This window comes from Myotis myotis, unplaced genomic scaffold, assembly GCF_014108235.1.
Source record: "Myotis myotis isolate mMyoMyo1 unplaced genomic scaffold, mMyoMyo1.p scaffold_m19_p_2, whole genome shotgun sequence".
Classification (NCBI taxonomy): Eukaryota; Metazoa; Chordata; class Mammalia; order Chiroptera; family Vespertilionidae; genus Myotis; species Myotis myotis.
The window spans coordinates 13908105-13934602 of record NW_023416324.1 but is presented as its reverse complement, the minus strand read 5'-3'; the positions used below and the strand labels follow the sequence as shown (position 1 = coordinate 13934602).

Here is a 26498-nt window from a genome sequence, read left to right as displayed (position 1 = left end):
ATGGCACACAAGAAGCAACCAATGAATGCATGAATCAGTGGAGCAACAGATTGATGCTTCTCTTTTCCTCTAAAACCAATGGATAAAATAAAATAAAAAAGACTTTACAGAAAAAAACCTTAGAGCTAATAAACAATTCAGCAAAGTTGTAGTTTGCAAAATCAATATGTAAAAATCACTAACAAGAAATGAATAGAAAAATAAAAGTAAAACCACAACAAAAATCACTAGCAATGAACAACTTAAAAGACTTAATACTAGTATGATGGCAATACTCCCAAAATGATCTACAGGTTCAGTGCAATCCCTATCAAACTCTCAGCTTCTTTTTCGGCGAAAATTGACAAGCTAATCCTAAAATTCATGTGGAGATGTAAGGGACCCAGAATAGCTAAAATATTTTACAAAGGAAAAATAAAAAAGATGGTGGACTGAATAAAGTTGGAGGACTTATGCTTCCAGATTTCAAAACTTACTCCATATCAAGACGGTGTGGTATTAGCATAAGAACAGAAATATAGATTAATGAAATAGACTTCAGAGTCCAGAAATAAGTCCTTATATTTATGCAAGGACTTATTTGATAAGGATACCAAGAAAATTCAATTCAATTTAGCACTACTAACTAAGACTGAATTTACACATATGCCTGGAACAGTGTAGGCGCTTAGTTAATGATAAACATCATTATTGGTTATTTTGGTTCCATTCTAATGTCTCTTATACTTCCCTGGGTCCCCAAACTTTGGCATCTTGGCACCTCTGGTGGTTAACAGCAGGCCTTCAAATGGTACTGCTTTTGTAATATTTAATCAAGGTAACACCTTTCCAAACTCCCAGAAGGTCTGCTGATGGCGACCCGCCTTTTCCATCATTCTTTTCAAGTGAGGACGAGGTGTTTGAAAAGGCCCGGGCTTTCCCTCAGGACACTATTCACGTGGTCAGGAAAAGGAAGTGTTTAGGAAAGGTCTTTGCCAGCTCTAAAATTCATTGAAATCAACTCAACAAACATTTGATTTAACATTTTTTATTTTTGGACATTGTCCTTTAAGCATGTAATATCTTTTATTGATTCAGTGGCCAACTAAGGCAGCATCTGCTCAGTTAGGAAAGGCACCTGTCAGAAACAAAATGCACAAATGTACTGCGAGGTCCCTGTCACAGGAGACCGCTGAGCTCCCCAGAGCAGGGACTGTGACTTCATGGGTTTAGTAGCACCTCAACTTGCACACAGGAGCCCTTACAGGACTTTTATCAGTTAAAACAAAACACTCAAACCCTTTTATTTCCTCCCCCTCACTTCTCTACTTTTCTTCTTTCCTCCATTTCCAAACTTTCATTTAGCAAAAGAAACAGATACTAGAAGGTAACTCCTCGAGTAATTCCAGGACCAGGCTATTGTGGGCGGAAGAGTCTGGTTTTAGAGCTGGAATATTTAAAAAAAAATTGTTTTTAAAGCAGAATACATTTAGGTAACATATCTATTTGGAGCTTGAGTCCTTAAAGAAATGGCTTTGCCCTGGTTCCACACCTTGCTCCCTGGGCCTAAGTGGGGAGTGGGGAGGAGAGAAGAGGGAGAGGGGGATGAAGCAGGAATCGTTAGAGCTCTGGTGGGTTTAGAAAGGGCGCCTCTCGCTACAATCAGGGAAGCTCAAAGGTGGTTACCAACTGGCTTTGCCCCCACTTTCGCTTTCGGTTTGGAGGCCAGACCCCTGACCTCCACTCGGACACACGGACAAGTCTGCCCTCTTGTTCAGTCCACAAAGGAGTCCATGTTCTTTGAGCCGGGATGCTGGAGAAGAGTGTGATACAACAAAAAGATGGACCTTGGAGCCAAAGAGACCTGGGTTTGAGTCTTTGCAACTTACTAGCTGTGTGACTCTGGACAAGTGCTTTTTCTCTTGGAGTGTGAGATTCTCATCTGCCAAGGGAAAAAGAATACGCCCCGAGGTTATTGGGAAAAATAAGTCCTATAAGGCAACGCCTATGAAAGCACCTCCCAACGTGCCTGGTACGTGGTGGGTATTTAAACACAGTACAGAGAAAAGGTGTCTGGGCAGGAAGAATTTGCCAGTATTTCTCCAGACGTATTTAAGTGAGCATTTTTATAGTGGGGTGGCCTGAGCGGGTGACCCAGCTGTCACTCCTCTCACCTCCCTAGTCCTCAATTTCTCCTCAAAAGGGATTCTAATCCCATGAGGGAGAGAGTCCTAGAATTGGAGTTAAATGTCAGAGTGTGTCACTTTCTGTAACAGAATAAGGATTGATTGCCTTGTTTTCAAGATGCCTTCCATTCCAAGATGCACAATTGATTTTAAAAACAGGAGAGAGAGAGAGAGAGAGAGAGAGAGAGAGAGAGAGAGAGAGAGAGAGCAACTACATTAGGGACCCATCAATTTTAAGACACATTCTGAGTTCATAATCATTAAAATGTAAAAAAATGTTTTGCAATTGAAGAAATATCGTAACGGCAGCGCCACCGGCTCCCACTCATTTAGCATTTGCTGGTGCCAAGGCACTATCAGAGCTGCTTTACTGAGACCAGGACTTGTTACTGTAGCCCCGTGAGGCAGATGTTATCATTCTCACTTCAAGGTCAAGAAACCAGATAAGGAGAGGTCAAGCCACTTCCCCGAGGCCACACAACCAGGAAGTAGAGCTCAGAAGGCAGGTCTTCTTAACTCCAAATCGCTTTAAGGAGTCAAAGAGGCCAGCTCTCTATAGAGAAATGAGTTGTGAACGAGGTATTTTGAATGTGTCCTGACTTTCTGCAAGGTGACCAGGAAAGGGCACAGGTAACATAAACAGAGCTGTAATCTAATCTGTCCAAACACTGGTTCTCCAGCGGACGTGTTAACCCGAGAGCGAGGACTGCTCAGGATCCCAATCGAGGGAAGCCGAGAAATGAGACTAAGCCAGGGTTAATCCGCCCAGAGCGAAGGAGGGGCTCTGACCAGCCACCAGGCTGTCCCAGGCCCCTGGACACTGTAGCAATCAGTAGTGTCCTAGCGGCCATTAATCCTCAAGGTCACCCTATGCCTGCCAATCTGACTTTTACTAATGATTAGAAACCTTTGGGGGAAGAATTCCGTGTCCTCCTCAACCTCTCTTAAAGAGGGAAAGGTGTGCTGACCCATCCATCGTCCTGAGCGAGTTAGCGGTCATCTAGTACCGGGATAAGTTACAAATCCACGAGCTGGTTTTCTGGTTAGTTAGTCCAGTTAGTTCCCCTGATTATGGGATTGAATAGTTCGCTCGGCAAAGCTGTGGATATGGCCCTTACTCTGACATGACTCAGTTGTTGACACTCTCAGATGACAAAAGGGTATTCCACAGCTTTTTGGTAAGGTGGCAGCAGAGATACGGACACACTGGGGGTGGGGAGGGCAGGGCAGGATGGGGGTGGGGGTTGCCTGAAGCTTCAGGGGTTGGATGAGAAGCCCCTGTCGATCTGACTGGAAGGAACTCATATTGAAGCTGCCAAAGGAGAAACGTGCTTGTTGGTCCTGACTGGAGAAGGCTCTTCAGACAGTAGCTGAGATAGCAACAGGGTGGGGGTCACCGAGTCTCCACGTGGACGTCAACAGGGCTGAAGGTCACAGTTGCAGGCTGTTGGCTGCTGCTGCTGGGAGGGCCTTGAGCATAAGGGGAGACTGGCTTGGGGCCCTTGGGCTCCAGCTCCCGCCTCGCCCTCATTTTCCTGCAATGAGATACGCACACTTGGTTGAGTCTCTCCCCTCCTCTGCCCCAGGGAGTGAGTTCTGTGACTATGGCCCTGGCAAAGAGGTTGATGTTGATCGTCATTAAATTATGTTGCTTAATTGCCAACCATAGAATTTCACAGCTGGATGGCACCTTAGACATCAGCTAGTCTGACCCTTTGATTTTTTTGTTTAATCTAAATTACATACTTTATTTTATTTTTTCTTATTAATGAATGAGTAAACTGTCAGAGAGGTGGCTGTATTAAAGCCAAGACAAAGATGTTCCATTTTTGGTAGCATGAGTTAAGTTTTGCAGCCTCATTATGTTGCTAATTTTATTGCTAGAAATATTTAGTAACTTTGAACATAATTGAGAAGAGAATATACTTAAAATGCATATCCTGTCCTTCATTTCATATGCCATAAAGTTCAATAATTAACAACAATCATTCATTCTAATGTCTATGTATTTCCTCTTGTTGACCTGTCATAATTCTTTTTTAAAAATTTCAAATCCTCAGAAAAGTTGCACAAATAGTACAATTAAATATTCGAATACCCTTCACCAAACAGTTCATTGGTTGTTAACAATTTGCCAGATTTGTTTTTTCTCTCTCTCTCTCCCTCTCTTTCTGTCTTTCTCCCCACCTCCCACCACTTACACACACACACACACACACACACACATACATACACACAGAATTGTGTGTGATTTCTTAAAATCACAAGCCATTTGTGAGTTAGTTGCAGACACTATGCCACTTTACCCCTCGGTAGTACTAAGAACAAGGGCATTCTGCAATGTGACCATAACACAATTATCACACTTTGAGATCCTTCCATTTGAAAGATGATAAAATTGGCACCGAGAGGTTAAATGACTTGCCTGACAGACCAAACATCATTTAAACAGGGGCGAGTGGAGTCTTCTTCCACCTTACCCGCTCGGAAAGGGGCTTAGAGTCCCATCAATGACCGAGAGGAATGAAGGGTAGACACGGGGGTTTGATGCCACTTCCTGGTTTGGGATAGACTCAAATTGTAACACCCCAAAGGATTTTAAAAATAACTTATTACATGTTATCATTATCATGATTATTACTTGTAGAGGTGTAGTATTTTCTTTGGAGCGAGATGGACTGGGCTGAGTCCCAACTCTGGCAGTTAGGGCTGCGTGACCTTGGGCATGTTACTTAATCTTCCTGTGCCTGTTTTTTCATGTCTAAAAATTTGGGGATAACAGTAGGACCCACCTTGTGGGGTTGTTGTGAAGTGTAAATGACAATACATGTAAGAAGCTTAGGACACGCGTGGCACATAGTAAGAGATGAATATATGTCATCTACCGATATAAATAATATTAATTTTATGATAAAAACAATGCATGTTTATTAATCCTCAAAAATAAGGATGGCCCTAGCCGGTTTGGCTCACTAGATAGAGCGTCAGCCTGGGGACTGAAGGGTCCCAGGTTCGATTCTAGTCAAGGGTATGTACCTTGGTTGCAGGCTCATCCCCAGTGCCAGGTGTACAGGAGGCAGCTGGTCGATGCTTCTCTCTCATCGATGTTTCTAACTCTATCCCTCTCCCTTCCTCTCTGTAAAAAATCAATACAATATATATTTTAAAAAACTATATCCATTGGGCCTGAGGTGAAAGAAATAAAAAGCAAAATGAAATTTAAATTAAAAAAAATAAAATAAGGATGCACGGGCCCTTCCCCTAGAAAAACCAACAACCAACTAACTAGCAACCCCATACAGCCCCTGCTTGTTAACACCTTGTTGTGTCTCATTTGAGCCCTCCTTGAATGTGAGTGTGTAATCCAGGTGTCTTATCATACTGTACATACTGTTTTTTAAACTTTGACAATTGATTTCTTCCTTGAAAAGAATGACCTTCTAGCAAAGTTGTGATTAGAGGTGATAACACAACATTTATTCTTCATGCAATCAAGTTCTATTATTTTATTTTATCTTATTTGGTCCCAGAAAGTGGAGTCACGTGTACATGTATTTGTCACCCCAAATAGTCATGTGGTTCACCCAGCAGAGGACTACCCAAGAGAAGAGGATTGAAACATCCCTCTATTACCTGCATATATGTACAGGTGTTTGCCACCATGCTCAAGGCCTATACCATTGTCATTATCACTGTTATATTTAAAAAAATATTATCTCCAAGTACAAAAATATTTGGTCACTGTGAAGTTCCTATAGGGGAGCAGATATCAAAAAAGGACCCACAAAGGGCTAGAGGCTGAGGATGGACTCTTGGGTGCTGCTGGGTACGTGACGGGCATCCACACGTGTTAGCTCCCATTCATCCTGGCATCCCTGAAGGGACCCATACCTGTTGTACACCTTCAGCAAGATCAGAACCACGGTGAAGATGATGATGACAACCACAACAACGGCAGCAACGATGGCTCCAGAACCTACAAGGAGGAGAGGAGAGGTGACAAATGTGAGGCCTGAAATGCGGAGGAGCAGTCAGAGCCTGGGAGGGGGGCTCCTACCGTGGCACCTGACATCCCCGCTGGGCCAAGGGGAAGACAAGAGAATGCCGCACCTCACTGCTGACCCCGGGACAGAGTCACGTCTGAGTAGCCGTGCTCCCTACTCACAACGGGGCTTGGGAGCTATGTCCTCAGCACATCGCCTGCCAAAACTCTGCCTTGGGTCGAGTCCAGCGTTACCCAGCTTCAAACCTCTTTTGTGAAACAGGCAAGCAAAATACCTTCCCTCTTTTTTCTTTATTTTAAACTATTCCTCACCGGAGGATATTTTTTCCATTGATTTTTAGAGAGTGAAAGGGAGGGAGGGAGGGAGGGAGGGGGAAAAAGAGATCGGTTGCCTCCTGCATGCGCCCCAAATAGGGCCGAGGATTGAACCTGCAACCCAGGTATGTGCCCTTGACTAGGAATCGAACCCGCGACCCATCAGTGCATGGGCTGACACTCTAACCACTGAGCCACATCAGCCAGGGCCCTTCCCTCTTTTTGATAAAGTAATATGTAATTTTTGTAGAAAATTTTGAAAATACAAACAAAAAAAGGGAGAGGATAAAGACCTCATTGCCCCAAGAATCACTGATTTTCTACACATATATCCACCTTCACCTTCATCCAGCTCCCTGCCAGCACCAGAGCCTGGACCTGTTCACTACTGAGGAACACGCCACATGTCAGGAGGCCTGCTACATCTGCAGAAGTGTATACCAAGTCAACTGAAATGACTGAACCGGACCCAGCCTTCCCCCAATACAATCAACTGGTATTCTGAAGAGTGGCCCTCAAATGTTCCCTCCTGGGGACCCCTGGTTCCTGCAGATGCCTCACCTGGGCTAACTCCTCCCACCTACATTCATTTACTCCTTTGTGAACTGATGGGATGTGTTTGCCTTGCAAAATTAGTATGAAAGTAGCTACACTTTAAGGCGACCCATTTAGGGACATCTTACAAAAGATTCAAATTCCCATGGCCGTCTAGAACCCAAAATTCCCTAATGAAAATAATAGTAGTAATAATACTACCCATTAGGTACTTAGCACACATCTAGCTGTTCTAAGCTCTTTACATGGATTGTCTATTTTAATCCTCACCTACCTTATGTGGTAACGTCATTAATATCCCACTAATAGATGAAGAAACAGGCACAGAGCAGTGAAGTCACCTGCTCAAGGTCGCCCAGTTGGCAAGCAGTAGACCTGAGACCGAGACCCAGGCAGTCTGTCTCCAGAGCCCAAGCTCTTGACCTCTAGACCAGGAGCTGACCTTGACACTTGCCCCGCCATCCCTCCCCCAGCTGCCACGCCAAGTGGACCTTACTCTTGTACAGAAAGTCATCTTCTCTGGTGGTCACGTTCAATGAGAAGAAGGTGGTCCCCCCCAGAGGGGTGGCTGTGGTCATCTTGATCCTGGTGAGAATGAAGATGAAATTTTGTTTCAAATCAGAGTGAGCTTTATAACCCCGGTGTGATGCTTCCTCTGGTCTTTATCCGGATGACTGGAGAATATTCAAGCCTCCAGCAAGTCAGTACAGGCCCTTGACTATATACTTTAGGGCATTAAAAATACTGCCTGATATTTGTAAAGAACTTCATTTTTCAAAGCAGTTTAAATCCATTCAACAACATTTAGTAAACTCCCCCTGACCAGGTTCACACAGAATGTCTGAATTGCTCTTCAAGAAACGGTGTGAGGGAGGTTATTATTATTGCCATTCGACTGATGAAACTGAAGCCCCCCAAACTACATGCAGCCCCAAGTTTACCCAGCGGAAGTTAACCCAGGACATCTGCCTCCCACACTAGAGGGCTTTTCACCGCCTGCAACAGCGTCTGGAATGATATTCCTGCTTTTAAATGTTTTAGAATCTAAGGGGGCGATGGGGGAAAAAAATTAACTGTGATGATGAAGCAGTCAGTGACATAAGCCACGGGAGGAGGTCCATCCACATGGGCTGACGGGTGGGAGGAAGGAGAACAAAGGTCAGGTTGCACAAAGCTCTCCGTGGGAGGAGAGTTAATGCATGCTGAGCACTTATCCTGCACCAGGCCCTGTCCCAGGTGCCTTCACACCCCACATGCGCTCATTTAATCCTCCCATTTTGCAGCTGAGCAAGCTGAGGCTGAGTGGTTGAGTGAATGAACCAAAGTCACGCAGCTAGGAAGATGTGGAGCCTGGACCGGGAATTGAACTGTGACCTCCTGGTTCAGAGGTCGACACTCAACCCACAGCCACGCCGGCCAGGGTATACATTATTCTTTATAATTAAAAAAGTATTTCTGCCCTGGCCGACGTGGCTCAGCTGGCTGAGTGTCATTCCTTGCACCAAGAGGTTGCTGGTTCAAATACGGTCAGGGCACAGGTTGCAGGTTGTGGGCTCCCTCCCCAGTAGGGGGCATGCGGGAGGCAGCAGATAGATGTTTCTCTCTCCCTTTTGCTTCCTCTTTCTCTAAAAATAATCAATAAAAAAAATATTTAAGAATAATAAAGTCCTGGCTTGTTTGGCTCAGTGGATAGAGCGTCGGCCTATGGACGGAAAGGTCCCGGGTTCGATTCTGATCAAGGGCACAGGCCTGGGTTGTGGGCTCGATCCCCAGTAGGGGGCATGCAGGAGGCAGCCGATCAGTGATTCTCTCTCGTCATTGATGTTTCTATCTCTCTCTCCTTCGCTCTTCCTCTCTGAAATAAACTCGGACTGAACAAATGTTTACAATCATATTTTCTTCTATTCTTTATTTAAAAACAACAACAAGAGACTCAGTTGAAATCCCTTTTCTATTCTATCTCAATCCTTCCCCCAAGGTTACTACCTTGGCTAATCGTGTATATTTTTTTTTTCATCAAAGTTTAAAAAAATGTTTACGACATATATATATGTCCATACACATAGCGTATACCCATAAACAGTACATATCCATAGCCCTTATATATATTGTGAGTCAACATATTTAGTAAACCAATATGAATCGAACACCTACGAAGTGATTGACCCTGTGCTAGGTGCTGGGAATACATAATGAAATAAAAGACAAACTCCCTGCCTCCAGAAGCTCACATTCTATTTTATTTTATTTTGGGGGGGAGAAGCTCACATTTTAGTAGAGAAAGACTGTAGGTGTGACCACGGCATTCTTGGGCTCAAAAAACAATCATCTCCCCAGAGCCCACACTTCTAAATCTGGCAGCAAAAGCCCTTCATGGGCCATTTCCACCCTCTGTCTTCAAGCGTTCAGCTCCTCACACCAGCCTCTGCCAAAAGCTGTGACAATGGACCTCTCCATCGTCCCCCATCCCCCGTCATTCCTGGTCTTTGCTGTCTCTGGGCTGGCTGCCCCAGGCTTTGCCCTCCTCAGGCCCCCACCGTGGGCATCTCCCGAGAGCCCCCACCGCTGGGCGGCTTCTCTGCCAGACCCTCCCAACTCCTGATGGAAACACTCCTCCACTGGGTCAGGCCGTCCGCGCCCGGCTGGGGCTCCCGCCTCAGGAGCACCCTCTGTGGCCAGGCCCTGTGGATCCATAGGATGACTCTGCCTTCACTTTCTCAGCTCTCCCCTAGGTCTCTCCCTAAAGCCTCCCTGCTCTTGTCTGCGCCTCCCCGCTTAGACCAGACCCTCAAGACGCCCAGCGGGGAGTCCCCTTGCGGCTCTGCCTCCTGACCTCCCCACCTTGGCCAACGTTTCTTCCCGAATGGACTTCCTGTCCTAACCGTCCTAAACAGGCCCAGGTCGGCCATGCTCCCCCGCCTGCTCCCAATCCAAAAAGATCACATCCTTCAAGGCTCAGCCCAGTCACCCCAGGAAGAGTCCTCCCCGGACAGAATTAGCCATCCAGTCCTCTCCCTCCCTCCGCAGCACTCAGAGAACACACCACAGCGTGCGGCTCACTGGCGGTGGCTGGCAGCTAAGCTCCCGGGTTCACTGAGGGTAGAGCCTGTTTCTGGTTCTTTCTCAAAGCCTTCTACCTGCCCCAGATAACGTGTCCGGATCTGCTCACCTTTGCCAGTGGAAGTACCTGGGGGAGTAATTGACCTTCTCCCAGCTTGGTTTGCGCACCTGTAAAATGAGGTAGCTTTTCCCAAGGGAGCTGAGGGGTAGAGGGTAGGTATGAAAAGTGCTTTTTCGTGTTCTAGTGGATATTAGGAAGTATTTGCTGAACTAAATTACAGAGAGGTGGATCTGGAGCTCAAAACAACAAAAATTTTTTTCTATAAAAATAAGTGTGGCTCTAGCGCCGGTTTGGCTCAGTGGATAGAGCGTCGGCCTGCGGACTGAAGGGTCCCAGGTTCGATTCCGGCCAAGGGCACATGCCTGGGTTGTGGGCTCGATCCCCAGTGGGGGGTGTGCAGGAGGCAGCTGATTGACGATTCTCTCTCATCATTGATGTTTCTACTTCTCTCTCCCTCTTCCTTCCTCTCTGAAATCAATAAAGAAATGTATTTAAAAATAAATAAATAAAAATAAGTGTGGACCAATATGAGAACATGGAATGAAAGTCTCCCCCTACCCTCCCACAATTCCCCCCTACTCCTAAGGGGAGATACCTGCCCTGCCCCCCACACTGTTCTCCATCCCAGTACATAGTTTTAATATGTATCTGCCTATATACCCTCTGCTTCTATCCCCACCAATATCAAGCTGAGAAGACTCACCAGTCATGTTTTCTCAAAATTTCTTTTAAAAACAGAAAAGAGAGGCATGTGGGTGGCTGCTGATCAAGAGTCACTTAGTGTAAGGGAGACGTGGAATAATCACTGGATAAGCTACGTCCTGCCTGTGCACACGCCCACCGCTGAACCAACAACACAAAAGTGACAGAAGCCACCACCCGAGGGCCTGCACATGGCAACACCTGTGGCAGGTATTTTTAAAAATCCGTGCGTTGGTTTCATTTGTTAACTTATGTAAAACAGGGTTTCCTCTCCCCTTGTTTCAGGTGAGGCCCCCAAGACTTGGGGATAAAGCTAACTGTCCATGCTCACACAGCCTGGAAGCTGGCCCTGCAACTTCAAAGTCTGTATCCTTCCCACCGCACTACCCCGCTGTGGGACACACCAGGGGGTCCAGGACCAGTCACCACAGAAACATGCGCACGCGCGCGCACACACACACACACACACACACACACTGACCGGTAATGCAGCGTCTAAGGCACCAGGACACGGCTCCTCTCGGGATGACCTCCTGGGCAACCTCCCCAGTTCCAGGTGCAACTCTTTTCGGTGGGCCCAGCTACTCTTCTTTCTGAGCGGGCAGTGAGCAGTCTCAGAGCGTCTCTTGCCTCATCTCGGGACGAGGGCTCTCAATTACAGCTCTGTTCCTGCCACCTCAGGGAAGGCGGGAGGGAGGGAGGTGGAACAGTGATGGCCAAGACTGTGGGTGTTTTCATGTGTGGAGCCCCAGCCGGTCTTGTTAACCAAGTGAGGTCCAGTAGGGGGATTTCAGTATCAAATATGCCTATGACCAGGGTCTATGGCTATAGAAAAGGGGGTGCATAAGAGTGTACGGAGTGGGTGATGCTGGTTTTCACTGACTGAGGTTAATTTAATAATAATAATAATCTATAATAATAAAAGCATAATATGCTAATTAGACCAGACAGCCGAACGACCTTCCGGACGACCTTCCAGACGAGTCCGGGGCTGAGAGGGCTGAGCCCCTTGCATGAATTTCGTGTACTGGGCCAATAACAATAATACAACTATGTGTTAGGCACTGCACTGAGTGCTTTGTGTGGAAGGTCTTATTGAATCCTCATACCTATCTGGCAAGGAAGGTGCAGTCACTGTGCCCATTCTACAGATGAGAAAGCAGAGGCTCAGAGCAGAGCGAAATCAATATAAGCTCACCAAGCTAATATTGTGGCTGTGCTAGCATTTAAGCTGGGTCTGTCGGATTCCTTAACCTCTTCCCCCAGTGAATCCTCCCAGTGAATACACAAGATACAAATGGCCCAGCATCCAGAGCTCAAGTCAACATCAGGCTCTGATGGAAAACCTACACAGGCTGGGGCGCAGCAGAGAGAGGCAGAGCCCTTGCCGCAGGCCCCTGCCCCTGACTGATCCTACCTTACTGGTCCCTGCCCTGGGCAACACTGGACAACTCTGGACGTCTTCAGCAGAGCCTTAATTACATTTACAAAATCAACAACGGATTGTTGTCCCTTGGATTGTTTACAAATGGCCTTGTGTGGGAGGTCAGTTTGGGAAGTGATAGAGGGTCATGACCATTTACTCCTGAGCCTCCTCCCTGTTCCTTGGTCAAGTGTCAGAGCCAAATCTGGAAGATAAATGTTGCCAGGCCCGCCTGTCGAAAATATCTCCCCTACTGCTCTGCCCCAGTGGTACCCTCCTTCCCTCTGGCTTGGCCTAAAAGTTCCCTGTTGGATAAGAAAGCCAAGACTACCACTCCTAGGTGACCCCTGCTCAAAAGGCCAACTGTAACTCAGAGTAAATAACCTATGAATGACCTTGACCCACCAAAACATTGGGATTGATTTCCCCAGTCACCTGAGAGATGGGAGGTTCAGCTTGACTCGGTCTTTTCCACAGACAAAAACCTCACTGATCCCAAGCAGCCCCTGGAGTTGCTGGGAAATTTTCATTATCAGAAAATTAATCTTCATGTTGGAACCAACATTTCTCTTCTTGTGATTTTCACCCATTGGTCCTAATTCTCAGCCCACAAAGATAATCTGCTACCTCTTATACGTGACAACTGTCAGGTTAAAAGTACTTCTGTGGCCCTAGCCTGTTTTGCTTAGTGGTTAGGCCTTCGTGTTGACCCGTGAACTGAATTCAGGGTTGCAGGTTTGATTCTGTCCAGGGCTTGTACCTCATACCTTGATTGCAGGCTCCATCCCTGGTCAGGGTGTGTGTGGGAGGCAATCAATTGATGTGTCTCTCTCACATTGATGTTTCTCTCTCACTGTCTCTCCCCCTCCCTTCCACTCTCTCTAAAAATCAATGAGGAAAAAATATCCTCAGGTGAGGATTAAAAAAAAAAAGCTCTTCTATGCATGAAAGGTTAAATTCAGTCTTCCACTGGATGGAGCAGTTAAGGTAGCTGATATCAACACTTCAATTTTACCTCCCACCAATAGGTGGCAATAGCAGTTGGTTAGAGTATGCCCCTTTGTACTTAACCTACAAATGACTGGTAAATGTCCTGTGAACTCACCCTGTTTCTAAGTAAAGGAGCTTTCTGCCCTTGAAAACAGCAATTGTATGTTCTCTGATTCATTGCTTCTCAGAGCCTTTAAGTCAGCGGTTCTCAACCTGTGGGTCGCGACTCCTTTGGCGGTCGAACGACCCTTTCACAGAGGTTGCCTAAGACCATCCTGCATATCAGATATTTACATTACGATTCCTAACAGTAGCAACATTACAGTTATGAAGTAGCAACGAAAATGATTTTATGGTTGTGTCACAACATGAGGAACTGTATTTAAAGGGCCAGAAGGTTGAGAACCACTGCTTTAAGTAAACGTTGGGGTTCCTCATTTTTCTGTGTCAATGTCTCCCTTAAATTCAGTACCACAAACTGAACACATGACTCCAGAGGGGTCCTGAAATGTCTGGAATGACACTTTTCTTGATACGTATCAGAATTCTATATGACCTTGGTCAACTTTCTTCACCTCTTGGGTTTTCTGATCCGTAAAACAGCAATTATAAACTCCAGAGGGTTGTTGTGAGAATTAAATGAAATAAATCATGTAACATATTTAGAACAGGGGCTGTGCACAAAACCTATTGGTATTACACTGGATTAATGCAAACAAATAGCTCATTTGCTTTACAGGGGCCACAGTACACTGCTCATACACACCCTGTTGATGTGCCCCTAAAACTTTTTCAGACTTTTTCTTATACTTGTTCATGGTCAATCAGAGCCCTAAGATTGGTAAGTAAAAGGGCTTGCTAAACTGCAAAGTGCAGTTTTATTTCCTTTTATGGAAATAAAAGGCAATGGCAGTTGCATTATTAATGGTAATGATATTAAGATGAGCTGCTGTCCAGTGACTAGGTCTCCATTACGCTCTTGTATAAATGTATTTTTGAACTTAAGTGCAGGACTTTGCATTGATTCCTGTTAGCCTTGACTTTGTTGATTTGGGCCTTCAGGAAAGAAACTCCAGCTCCATGAAGTATGATGTCCCAAGGAGGGAACTGAGGAGGGATTCCCCAGAACTACCTGAGGGTTCCAATTTTCTCCTCTATCACCACTGAGGGCTACCCCCCCCCCCCCCCCCCCCCGCCCGCAGGAAGACAAAAGTCCTAATTCAACTGGTAGAGCATGGGGGCTGTTGGGTGGGCCAAGGAAGAACAAGTAACAAATTCTTGGGGTGAGAATCAGGAGAACAGGGTTGCCTTTCCCACTCGTTTTGCATGTGACTTTGGAAAGCTCTCCTCTCTCTGGACCTTAGTTTTCCCATCTGTAAAATGGTCCCATTTGAAGATGATCTCTAAGAACCTCTCCAATCTATAGTTCTGTTGTATGCAACAGCTATTCAGAGCTTAACTTGAGAACCAATATTTTCATTTTTCTTGGTAGATGCTGACTCGGGGGTGTTAGGAGAGGGAAGTCAGCATATGCAATTCACGCTGGAAGGCAGGAATGCTTCCTGGAAGGCATCTGAGACTGGACCAAACTGAGGAGAACTCCACACAGGGGTCTGAAGTGGCAGCAGCAGTGCAAATGGGATGAACCTCCAAACACTCTGTTGGGCACATAGTAACCCAATCCTGCCTGAATCCCAAAGGGCCACCTCCTACACTCTCCATCCCTGCTGGGTTCCACATCATCTCCCCCGCTCCATCTGCCTGCCTGTGCGTGGCTCTGTCCCCTTGTGTATTACAGCTCCCAAAGATGGGATCCAACGTAGCTTCATGTTCCCTTGCACTTGGGGCCACCCACAATTACAAACCAAATACATGTTCCTTGTGGTTGGTTTTTGGAAATTAGGAAGCACATTTCTGGTTTCAGTTATCCACCTATTCTTTCATCCTCCCATCCACTCCCGCACCCACCCACCCACCCATCCACTGCACACAATTTACCCTCCACCTGTTCTTCTGTCCATTTGCCCTGTCATTCATTCAACCAGCGCCTACCACGTGCATACTAGCACAGAGAGGATTCAAAGAAGGGCTGTGGGGATCATCTTCCTAGAGCTTAGACAGTGAGGATAAGAAGTGGAATTGTTTCCTTTAAGAATCTCTCCTTCAATCAATAATTATTGGGAATCATCTCCTCAGGTTTAGCCCAGCATTGATCTCAGAGATGTCTGATCAATATCATACTGAAGTCCTATGGAAAAAACAGTGGCTTGCAGATCTGGGTTCTAGGCCCACCACTTCTATGAAGTCTTAGTTACCTCCTCTGTCAAATCCTGCCTTGAGGGTTCTCTGTTTCGGATTCTCGTGGCCCACATTGTAAAGAAAGCTGCCTCAAGGAGCTCCCAACCCAAGGTGCTCGAATCTAAGTTCCACATGCTAAGATCTATAAATAGAAATCCCAGATGAAAATGGTCATGGGGCAGATTTTTGCCTAGTGCCAAAAGAGTGGCACAAACAGTGCCAGGAGTCGGTGGGAGGACGAGACCTGTGGGCGTTGTGGTTGAGTCTGACCAAGAGCTGGAATGAGACCTGTGGCTTCCATCTGGCCCTCAGTCTTTGGACACAAGCCAAGGGCTCGGCTCCCAAGTCTCCTCAAACGACACCTCCCGCACAAATCTCCAGGTGCCCCCCTGTCCCCAAGGAGAAAAAGAAGGCACAAGGTTAAAGAATGTATGCCCTTAAGTGACTATGGCAGGAGAAAAGAATTCCACCTTGACATTCTGGTCAGGAAGGGGAGGGAGCTAACATTTAAGGAGACACTGACACAGGGCTAGGCACTAGGCTCCCACATGCTTTCTCACGTAATCACTTCAAGGCGGGCCTTTTTATCTCCATTTTGCTGATAGAAAACGGAGGCTCAGAGAGATTGAGTGACTTGCTCCAAGTCTTATAGCGAGTGGAGGAGCTGAGACTCCAACTCACATCTTCTACCTCCAAACTGTCCGTGGCTGCCAAGCCTCCCAGGAGGTAAGCAATTGTCCTGGGCACTCCACGGGTCAGCAGCCCGAGCTGGCAGGGCTCCGCGCACACGGCACTGTTGCCATGGGGGCCAGATAATTCTCCATTCCGAGACCTGACCTGTGCAGGGCAGGATGTTTAGCGCATCCCTGGCCTCCACCCACTAGATGCCAGCAGCACTCCTAGTTGTGGCAAAAATGTCTCCAGATGTTTCTCAGTCTGGGAGGCAACTGGCCTCTGGCAGAGAACTACTGGAGGGGAACAATAGACCTGTCTCTTGACAGTTCCCTATCCTTCCTCCCTGAGGACGTCTCGACAGGAAGGACAGGAAGGGAAATGTCTACCGGTGGAGAGACAACCAGTAACAACAATGACGATGACAACCACAAACACAGCGACCATGTAGCAGGTGCTCGCTCTGGACTGCTTACCATGCCAAGGACTCTGTATACATTTTCTCACGCATATTATCGTTTCCCAGATGGAGGAACTGAGGCTCGGCGAGGCTAGGTAACGCACCCAGCGTCCCAGGGCTAACGGAGAGCACAGGTAGGAGGCATTCGTTTCCTATGGCTGTTGTAACCAACCACCACACACCTAGTGGCTTCAAACAACACCAATGAATTTTCTCGTCGCTCTAGAGGTCAGCACTAAAATAAGTGTCGCCGGGCTAAAAGCAAGGAGTTGGCAGGGCTGGATTCCTTTTGAAGGCTCTGGGGGAGAACCTGTTGCCTTGCCTCTTTCAGCTTCTGCAGGCCATCTGATTCCTTGGCCCAAGGCCCCTCCTCCACCTACATCTTCAAGGTAACAGCGTGGCATCTTCCTATCTCTCTCTTCCTCTGACCTCTGCTTCCATCATCTCTCCTCTCCTCTCACTTTCCTGCCTCCCCATATAAGGACTCTTGTGATTACATTGGCCTCACCCAGGTAATTCAGGAGAATCTCCTCACCTCTAGATCCTTATTCTCATCTACAAAGTCCCCTTTGTCATGTAAGGTAACACGGTCACAGGTGTGGGCATTAGGATGTGGATAACTTTGGGGGGGGGGAGGCAGGGAGGCATATATGTAGGCTGTAGACTTTTATCTGTCTCACCCCAGGCTTTGTACTCTTATCTACTCTCGTCTCCCAAGCCCTGCCTGAGCAGACAATCCCCACAGGCCAGGAGCTGTGCAGGGCACTGGACAGGACAGGAGTGGTAGGCACCAGCACACATTGGAGGGAGTGGTGAGAAGTCCATTGACGGGAGCAGAGGAAGAGTCCAAAGACAACGGACCGGTGCAGGGTTGTGGGGAGTGGGCTCAGGAGTCAACCGGGCAGGCCTGCTTCCTGCCCTCCAAGCGAGTCTCAGCACCTACCTCCACCCTAACTTCAAATACATCGGTAGTTCATCCTGTCCTGAAGGACCACCCCACCCCAGCCCTCACCACCCAGGATTCCGTCCCATCTGTGGGGTTCATTTGCCCAGTTAACTGGTAACCATTCTCAATTTTTTCTTTCTACATCTCCTCTCTGCCAATGTAACCTAACTTAAAAATACAGATATACAGCCTTGCAGGTACCTAGCATACACTAACCTTTATTTAGAATTAATAACCTGTAGCCTGGCCAGCATGGCTCAGTGGTTGAACGTCGACCTGTGAACCAGGAGGTCACGGTTCCACCGTCAGGGCACAAGCCCCGATTGCTAGCTCGATCCTCAGTGTGAGGCATGCAAGAGGCAGCCGGTCTAAGATTCTCTCTCATCATTGATGTTTCTATCTCTTCCTCCCTTCCTCTCTGAAATCAAGAAAAATATATTAAAAAAAAAAAGAATTAATAACCTGTTAACCCACTCAGATCACCCTGGATCAGGGGTCCTCAAACTACGGCCCGCAGTGCGCACGTGTGGAATGTCTGAGGGACAGTGAACTGGCCTCTGTTTAAAAAGTTTGAGGACCTCTGCCCTGGATACTATAAGGCTTGTGTAACCATACCCTGTAATTTGCTAAGAGTTTAGCAGAAAGGCTGAGACTTAATTAGTTAAACTTTTTTCCATATCCATGCCATCCCTGACATTGACAACTACCAGAACTGTTTTTTTCAGGGATAAGCCCAAGATGCTTTGCGGGACCAGGGACCGATCCGGCTCACATCACCCGAGGCTGGGAGAAGCCGCCTGGAGGACTCTATACCGACCGTTTCAGGAAGTGGTCTCATGATATCCTCCTTATAATACTAAAATCTCCTCCCTTTCCTCCCACGGGTGATTTCCCACCATTCTTTAACATGTGGCGTAAGTACTGGCATGTTTTCTAAAGGCGCATGCGCAGTAGTGCCCCCAGCTGGCCATGCGACGATGAGGCGGACCTTGCTGTTCATGCGTGATTTCCCTGAATGAGGACAAATCCGACCCTTTGCTGGGGACAGCTGCTTTGGGAAGTGCCCTTCCTCCACCCCTCGCCCCCACCAGTGTCCTTGCCTGACAGCTCTCAATCGTGTACGTTCCTTCTGATAAAATCTTCTTTGAGCTGTTTGCCTAGCAACTGCTGAGTAATTGGAACCGGTTTCGTCCCGAAGACCGAGGGCTTACAAGGTCTTTAATCTTGTAAGTCCACTCCCTGTCCCATTCTGGGGTGCAAGGATGCCCGTCAGCTGCAGGGCCCCTCCAGGAGCCCATTGATCCATCCCTTTACAGAAAGGAGACACCACACTGCCTGTGTTAGCCAGCCTGTCCCACCCCAGCCGCCCCAGCCGGCCAGAGCCTCGCACCTCCCCCAGCAGAACTGGGCTCCGCAGTGACTTAGGGATGACTCTCCTGACCCATAGGAAAACAGAGGTTAAAAAGGATAAATTCGGTTTTGCCTCATTCTGGGAGAAATAATGCTTAGGATCTATATTTTTCTTTTAAAAATTATATTTTTCTGGTTAAGCATAGCCGATGGAACGCAGTATTCACCTCTGCTTCCTCCTGAGACGCCTCACAAATGATAGTAAAGCAATCAAGACATGCAGACCCACAGGCTGAGGGAAAGGAGGGAAGACAACCACTAGAGCAGTGATGGCGAACCTATGACACGCGTGACAGAGGTGACACGCGAACTCATTTCTTTGGTTGATTTTTTCTTTGTTAAATGGCATTTAAATATATAAAATAAATATCAAAAATATAAGTCTTTGTTTTACTATGGTTGCAAATATCAAAAAATTTCTATATGTGACACGGCACCAGAGTTAAGTTAGGGTTTTTCAAAATGCTGACACGCCGAGCTCAAAAGGTTCACCATCACTGCACTAGAGAGAGGCCGATCCAGGTTTGAAAGCAGGAAGAGCTGATGGCTGAGTGGAAAAGGCTGACAGGAAACCAATCAAAGCTGATCTCGCTGACGAAACCCCAGGAAGACTCAGGAATGGGGGGCAGCGGCTGCCACCAAAGGCCAGGGTCCCACCTGGGGCTGAAAAGAGGAATTTGCAGCTCAGCTCCAGTCCCTCCTCCTTGGGTCCCCCTGGCATTGGCTTCCTCTGCCCCAGGGATTCGGTAAGTTCACCTCTGCAGAGAGTGAGTCAGGAGGTGGACTGCACAGCCCCAGATGACAGCCACGTGTGGCCATTTATATTTAAATGAAAATTAATTAAAATGAAATAAAATGAAAAGCTCAGTATGGCCCTACCTGATTTGGCTCAGTGGATAGAGCATCCTGGGTTTCAGGCTCGATCCCCAGTAGGGGGCGCGCAGAAGGCAGTGGATCAATGATTCTTTCTCATCATTGATGTTTCTATCTCTCTCTCCCGCTCCCTTCCTCTCTGAAGTCAATAAAAATATATTTAAAAGAAAGAAAGGGTGCTAAGAAATTAAAAGTTGAAAAAATAAATAAAAATTTCAAAAAAGGCTTGGAAGATTGACAAAATGTCTCATAAAGTGGGACAAACCAGATTACTCCAAGAGGTCCAACAACCTAATAAGAATTCCAGAAGTGAGTAAGCAGAGAAAATTGAGGGAAGGAAATTATCAAATAAAAAATAATACCTCAAAATTTCCCAGAAGTGAAGAATATGAATTTTCAGAATAAGAGGACCCTCTGAGTCCCCAGAATAATGAATGAAAAAGACCCCAATAGGGCTCATCATCATGACCTTTTAGAACACAGGGCATAAAAAGAATACTCCACACATGTCCATAGATTTTTTTTAAAAAAAACCTCTGTAAAAAAAAATGATTTGAGAGAGAAACATTGATTTGTTCCTCCATTTATTTATGTATTCCTTGGTTGCTTCTTTCTATATATATATATATATATTTTATTGATTTTTTACAGAGAGGAAGGGAGAGAGATAGAGAATTAGAAACATCGATGAGAGAGAAACATCCATCAGCGCCTCCTGCACATCTCCCACTGGGGATGTGACCGCAACCCAGGTACATGCCCTTGACCGGAATCGAACCTGGGACCTTTCAGTCTGCAGGCCGACGCTCTATCCACTGAGCCAAACCGGTTTCGGCCTTGGTTGCTTCTTGTATGTGCCCCGGCTGGGGATCAAACCTACAACCTTGGGGAACCCTTGGGGTAGCGGGATGATGCTCTAACCATTGAGCACCTTGGCGAGGGCAATTTTATTTCTAAGGTCAAATACGAAGGACCAACAATCAAGATAAAACCAGAACGGCACTGGGTTTGACGGCAGCAGCACCAGAAGCTCTAAGACAAGCCTCCAAGATGCTGAGGGAAAATAATTTCCAGCCGAGACGTGGATAGCGAGCCAAGCTAAATATTGAACGAAAGGGCACACGAACGATATTTTTGGGGCAGGCAGGGCTTTTTTAAAACCCCTGCACCCCATGCACCTTTGCCCAGGAAGCTCCTAGAGGATGGGCCTCACCAAAGTGGAAGAGCAAGCCAAGGCAGAGCAGCGCATGGATCGGGGACTGGGGGTGCCCAGGGCCATCACTCTGCAGCAACCTGGGGGTGCCCAATCCCACTGCGGGGGAGGAGGGAGGCGCAGGGGTTCAGCAGCCACGAAAAAATGAAACCGGGAGATTTTCAGACTGAAAGGAGATGTATTTTTCTGTCGGAGTGTTTGGGGATGAATTTATGACAGAAAACTGAGCCCTTCCAAAAGACGTAAGGAACCTAACTTCCCCCTCCCCACACACACCCTCTCACCACTCCCCACCCCCCTCTGCGATGGTCCTAGGAGGCACCCCTTGTGACCACAGGATTCTGTGGAACCCTGTCTGAGAACTACGCAGCCCAACGCCCTCTCCTTACAACTGGGGAAACTGAGGGCCAGCAAAGCCACCCAGGCGCACACAGAGAGAAGAAAGTTCACTTGGTGAGTTTTGGAGAACTCCTCTCTGATTCATTTAAGCCTTAAGATGAGAGCAGTCACAACAGGAAGAACTAAGCCAAACCTGAAGGAACCCTGGCTGGTGAGTGCGGCCCCACCTGGCCTGTGTTATCCGCCTTAGCTGTGCTTTCAATCACCCTGCAATGTAACTGCAGGAAATTCCTAAAAAGAACAGACTTAGTTACTTCTAAGTTCCTGAGTTACGTCTAATTACCACCTATCAAAGCAAGAACACGTAGATGTCACTGAGTTCTGTACACCCTGGACAAGTCAGCCTTAAACCTCTGGGGGAAATTGGTGTGGGAGTGCAGGGGGGAAAAAACCCACATAACTGAGTACCAACGCGCTCCTTGGAACCAGGTGCCCTGACCCCCAGTGCTCTTAGGACCTTATTATTATTTTTAAGAGTCAAGGCCAACGTCCTCCTGCGAACTCCAATGACCAGACTTGGTTCCTGATGCCGGCGTTTCAGGGGCCTCACTTTTGATTCTTTGCCTCTGTCCACGTTCTCCAAGGGCTTGGCCAACCTCAACGTGTTTGCAATTAGTGAGTGAAGGATGTAAACTCTGGCGTCTCTGAACTTGAAATTCTAAGACACCTACTAATCTGTAACCCGTGACATTCTCTCTCTGTCTCAATGTCCTGGTCTATGAAGCTCATCTCCTTATCTATTTAACAGGGTCACCACCAAAACCCCAACAGAGAGGCCTGATGTATGGGGCAAGAACCTGGGCTGGAAGTTAGGAGTCCTGGGTTCGAGTCTTACCTGTGCTGCTTACTTGCTGTAAGCTGCTTCTCCTGTCTGGACTTCAGTTTGCTCTCCTGCAACATGCGCAGCTGGGGCCCTGTGACCTCCGCCTCATGCGCCTTCCACCGTGTGACTCCCAGCCCCCCCCGTCTGGTTCAGGACACGGCCCCTCACCCTCCCCGAGGGTTGCCGGCCTCCCACACCCTCCATTCCAGAAGAAACACCCTTCCCCTTTCCTGCCCAAGCTCGGCCTGGCAAGCGCTGGGCTGCCGAGAGGACGGGAGGTGGGGAAATGGGCCCAGCAGTTCAGGCCTCCGTGGTGAGAGCTGGCCCGTGGCCAGTCACAACAGGCCTGGAGATACAGAGGGCACTTGTCTGGGGGACCCAAGGTCTCATGTAAACCTTTGCTCTCGCGTTGGCCCGCCGCCTCTCTTCTCCCTCCCGCCCAGGCACAGTACCGGCACCGGCTTTGTGGTAAAGTGGGCTGTGGGTGCTGCACAGACCTGAGCAGCCCCTCGATGGGCTGGGAAACTGGACAGAAGGAGGTAGGGGGACAGGGGAGGGTGGCCACAGTGAGGTTGGAGGGTGGAGATAGTGGGGGATGGGGGGCGCAGGAAAGGCTTTGGACCCAGCAATGGGGCAGACCAGGGGGGCAGGAGGAAGGGGCTCGTGCCCTACTCTCTCATTGATTAGCCAAGGGCTGTGAGCTAGGTACTTCCTTCTCTCCTCCAGGCCTCAGTTTTAAAATGGGACTGACTGTCCCACCCTTATGCTGTGAGGACTAGAGTCAGATGATGAACTCACAGTGTGATGTAGTGGAGGAAAGGGTTTGGAGTTAGATGAACCTGCGTTCAAATCCCACACCTATTTACCTCTGAACTCACTGTTGGGGGCAACTCATTTCCCCTCCATGAGCCTCATTGTCCTCACCTGAGGGGAAAAAGGTGTGTGCGCAGCTAAATAAGAGTGTGAGGATTAGCCCTGGCTGGTTTGGCTCAGCGGATATGAAGCATCCATCTTAGATAAAAACTGCTGTTTGAAATTTTAACCCTGCATTTTGGCTTCTGTAAATGCTTGCTTAAATAATAAGGAAAATAAGACTACTCCCATTTCAGAGAGGCCATTAAACCTTCCCCAGACAAAGTTATCAGTGCTGGCACCAGGCCAAGCCTTTGGTTGAAGTCTCAAAGCCCCAACACATAGGGGCTCTTTAAGAACTTGTAAAGGGGACCGAAAAACCCCATATTTGGGAGACAAAGAGGGTAAAATGGTATAAATACAGGAAACTTCCTGTGTGAATTTACCCAGAATTCTAGAGACATTTTTCTCTGGGCCTACACATAATAATAATAATAATAATAATAATAATAAATGTAACTCCATCTCTCTAAGCGTTGCTTGGTTCTTTGGTTTTCTGTTACAGGGCATCAGCCTGCGAACCAGAGGTTTCCAGGTTTGATTCCCGTGAAGGGTACATACCTTGGTTGCAGGCTCCTCCCTGGCCCAGGCCCTGGTCAGGGCTCCTGCAGGAGGCAACCAATCAATGTGTTTCTCTCACATCGATGTTTCTCTCGGTCTTTCCCTCTCTCTTCCACTCTCCCTAAAAATCAATGGAAAAATATATTTGGGCGAGGATTAAGAGTGTAAGGATTAAATGAGAACGGATAGAAGGTATCTGCTTAATAAATAGGTTTGACTCGGTTAGGGCCACCTCATGACTTTCTTTGGTGGGCCCCTCCCTCCAGAATAAATTTTCATGGCCTCTAAACATTGTATTTTTTTCTGATGTGAGAAGAAGTTGAAATATTTTTCTCCCACCCTAAAAGTTGTTCCCCTTGATTTTAAAATAAATGAAAAGATTTGGAGGAGGGAACCTGGCCAGTTGGTTGGAATCTGCCATGGTTGTGGGTTTGACCCCCAGTCAGAACACATACCTTGGTTGTAACCAATGAATGCATAAGTAAGTGGAACAACAAATCAATGTTCTCTCTCTCTCAAATCAATAAATTAAAAAAAAAACATTTTAAGGGGGACTCAAGTCTACCTCACACGAGAACTTATGATGGTACAAAAGTCCCCCCAGGTTTTAGATCCTGTAGATCCCTCCAGTCTCATTCCTGTCTGAGCTCAGCCCTGTCAGTCCCTCCTATCCCTGCCACAGGGCCTTTGCATGTGCCAAGCGCTTTCCTCACCTGCTGACACATGATACTTGAATCCAAGTGTTACTCAGATGTCTGTGCTGTGCACTCCGACAGCACCATGCCCCTCTCTCGCCACTAGGTGCACTTAGCATCCTCCATTTGATGAATGGCTGGGTCCCACACCAGACTCTGAGCTCCAGGAGTGAAGGGGCTGTGTCCATTTTTATTCACCTTTTGGATCCCCAGAGTCTGGAACACTGCCTGGCACATTGTAAGTCTGAACACATGGTCGTTGGGTGAAGTAAATGACTGGCTAAGTGAATGAGCAGTGGCTGTTCAGTACTTGCTGGCGGAACTGCCACATCGACCAAGGACTGAGCACATATCGCCTGGCTCATGCCTTCGCACTCAGTGATGAAGATGTGACACAGACACAAGACGCACGTGAGTGCCATGGAGCTCAGAGAGGGAGAGGTGCTGAGCAGGGGGCGGGGGGAGGGCTGTGGGGTCAGGGTCACCGGGGTCTGAATCCCAGTAATATATTAATAGGTCATATTTACTTGGTTCTCTGTACCAAGCCCTCTACTAAGTACTTTATGTTGATGGTCTCATCGGCCCTAAGTGAAACGCACACTACAGTTGAAAATATTTATGTGAGGAAACGGAGGCCCAGAGAGGTTAAGTAACTTGTCTCAGCTCACCAACTGAGGTGGGCTGTGAACCCAGGGAAGCTGACTTAGTGTCTGCTCCTCATGTGAAGGCGTGACAGTAAGAATAAGCACTTAAAAAGCACCATGTGCCAAGCACATTTCTGAAGACTCTACAAAGAAGCTTTTATTTGTATAGTTTTTACTCCATTTTTTATAACATTTTGTCCCATGACAACCCTAGGAGGAGAGTATTACTATTTCTATCTTACAGGCAAAAAAACCCCCCCCTGAGGTCCAGAGAGGTTAAGTAACTTGCCTGAGATCACACAGCCAGCAAAAGGGGTAGAACTGGGTGGAACCCAGGCAGAACACTCGAGTTCGTGCTTTTAACCTCTCCACTTCACAGCTGCTCAGTGAGTGAGCGTTTTTATGATTATTTTACTGGGATTTTGTAAAGTGAGGAAGGGAGGAGCAACATTCTAGCTGGGAGAACCAGCGGGAGTGAAGGTGGGGGATGGGAGGTGGGATGAGCACACTCAGGAAGGGAAGTATGAAATCTGGTGAGGGGATGGGACGGGGAAGGTCAGAATGGAGATTAGATGTGAGGGCTGTATTGGGACTCGTTGGGAACTTCCTCCACAGGGAGACGCTAGCATGTCTGGCTCCCTTGTTATGAATTCCGTATGAGATGTTTGAAAAACTCCAGAGTGTCAGAGCCAGACTGGCCTGGCTCTGCTGGGTGCCCTTTGGAAAGTTACCTAACCTCTCTGTGCGCCTCTCCTTGTCTGTAAGATGGAGGTAAAAAAGAAAATGACTTCCTTCACTGGCTTGCTGCTGAGGTAAGAGGAGATTACGAATATAAAGCCCCTGGCAGAGTGTTTGGCCCAAAGCAGCCCTTTAATAAGTTTCCTTTCTCTCCCCTCCCCCACCTCCAGTCTCACCAGAATTAAGGCTAAAATCACTGATCGATCTAGACCAGTGGTTCTCAACCTTCTGGCCCTTTAAATACAGTTCCTCATGTTGTGACCCAACCATAAGATTATTTTTGTGGCTAATTCATAACTGTAATGTTGCTACTGTTATGAATCGTAATATAAATATCTGATACGCAGGATGGTCTCAGGTGACCCCTGTGAAAGGGTCGTTCGACCGCCAAAGGGGTCGCGACCCACAGGTTGAGAACCGCTGATCTAGAGCCACAACATTCCTGGAGACCCAAGCTCAATAGGCGAGGGAGGCAAAAGGAGAGGAAAATGCCAAGCTATCCAGTTTCAAAGATGTGTTCTCGACTGAGAAAAGAGAATAATTGTAATCTATTTCCTTCTCCCTCCTGCTGTGTCAACTC

General features: G+C 47.3%; 1 protein-coding gene across 3 annotated transcripts in view; it reads right to left on the bottom strand.

Annotated features, from left to right (window-relative positions):
- Window positions 1–204: 204 nt before the first annotated feature.
- The window catches only part of LOC118675242 (non-compact myelin associated protein), a 53572-nt gene continuing 27278 nt past the window's right edge, over window positions 205–26498 (bottom strand). The window contains exons 1-4 of one of the 3 annotated variants that reach the window (XM_036347600.1): window positions 11343–11677; window positions 7535–7623; window positions 6057–6141; window positions 206–3700 (exon numbers count right to left, since the gene is read on the bottom strand). In XM_036347600.1, the coding sequence (XP_036203493.1) occupies window positions 3559–3700; window positions 6057–6141; window positions 7535–7616 (309 nt within the window). In that variant the 5' untranslated portion in view covers window positions 7617–7623; window positions 11343–11677 and the 3' untranslated portion in view covers window positions 206–3558. Of the gene's footprint in view, window positions 3701–6056; window positions 6142–7534; window positions 7624–11342; window positions 11678–26498 lie in introns of those variants that run through there. The other 2 variants (XM_036347601.1, XM_036347599.1) reach the window with 2 other exon arrangements.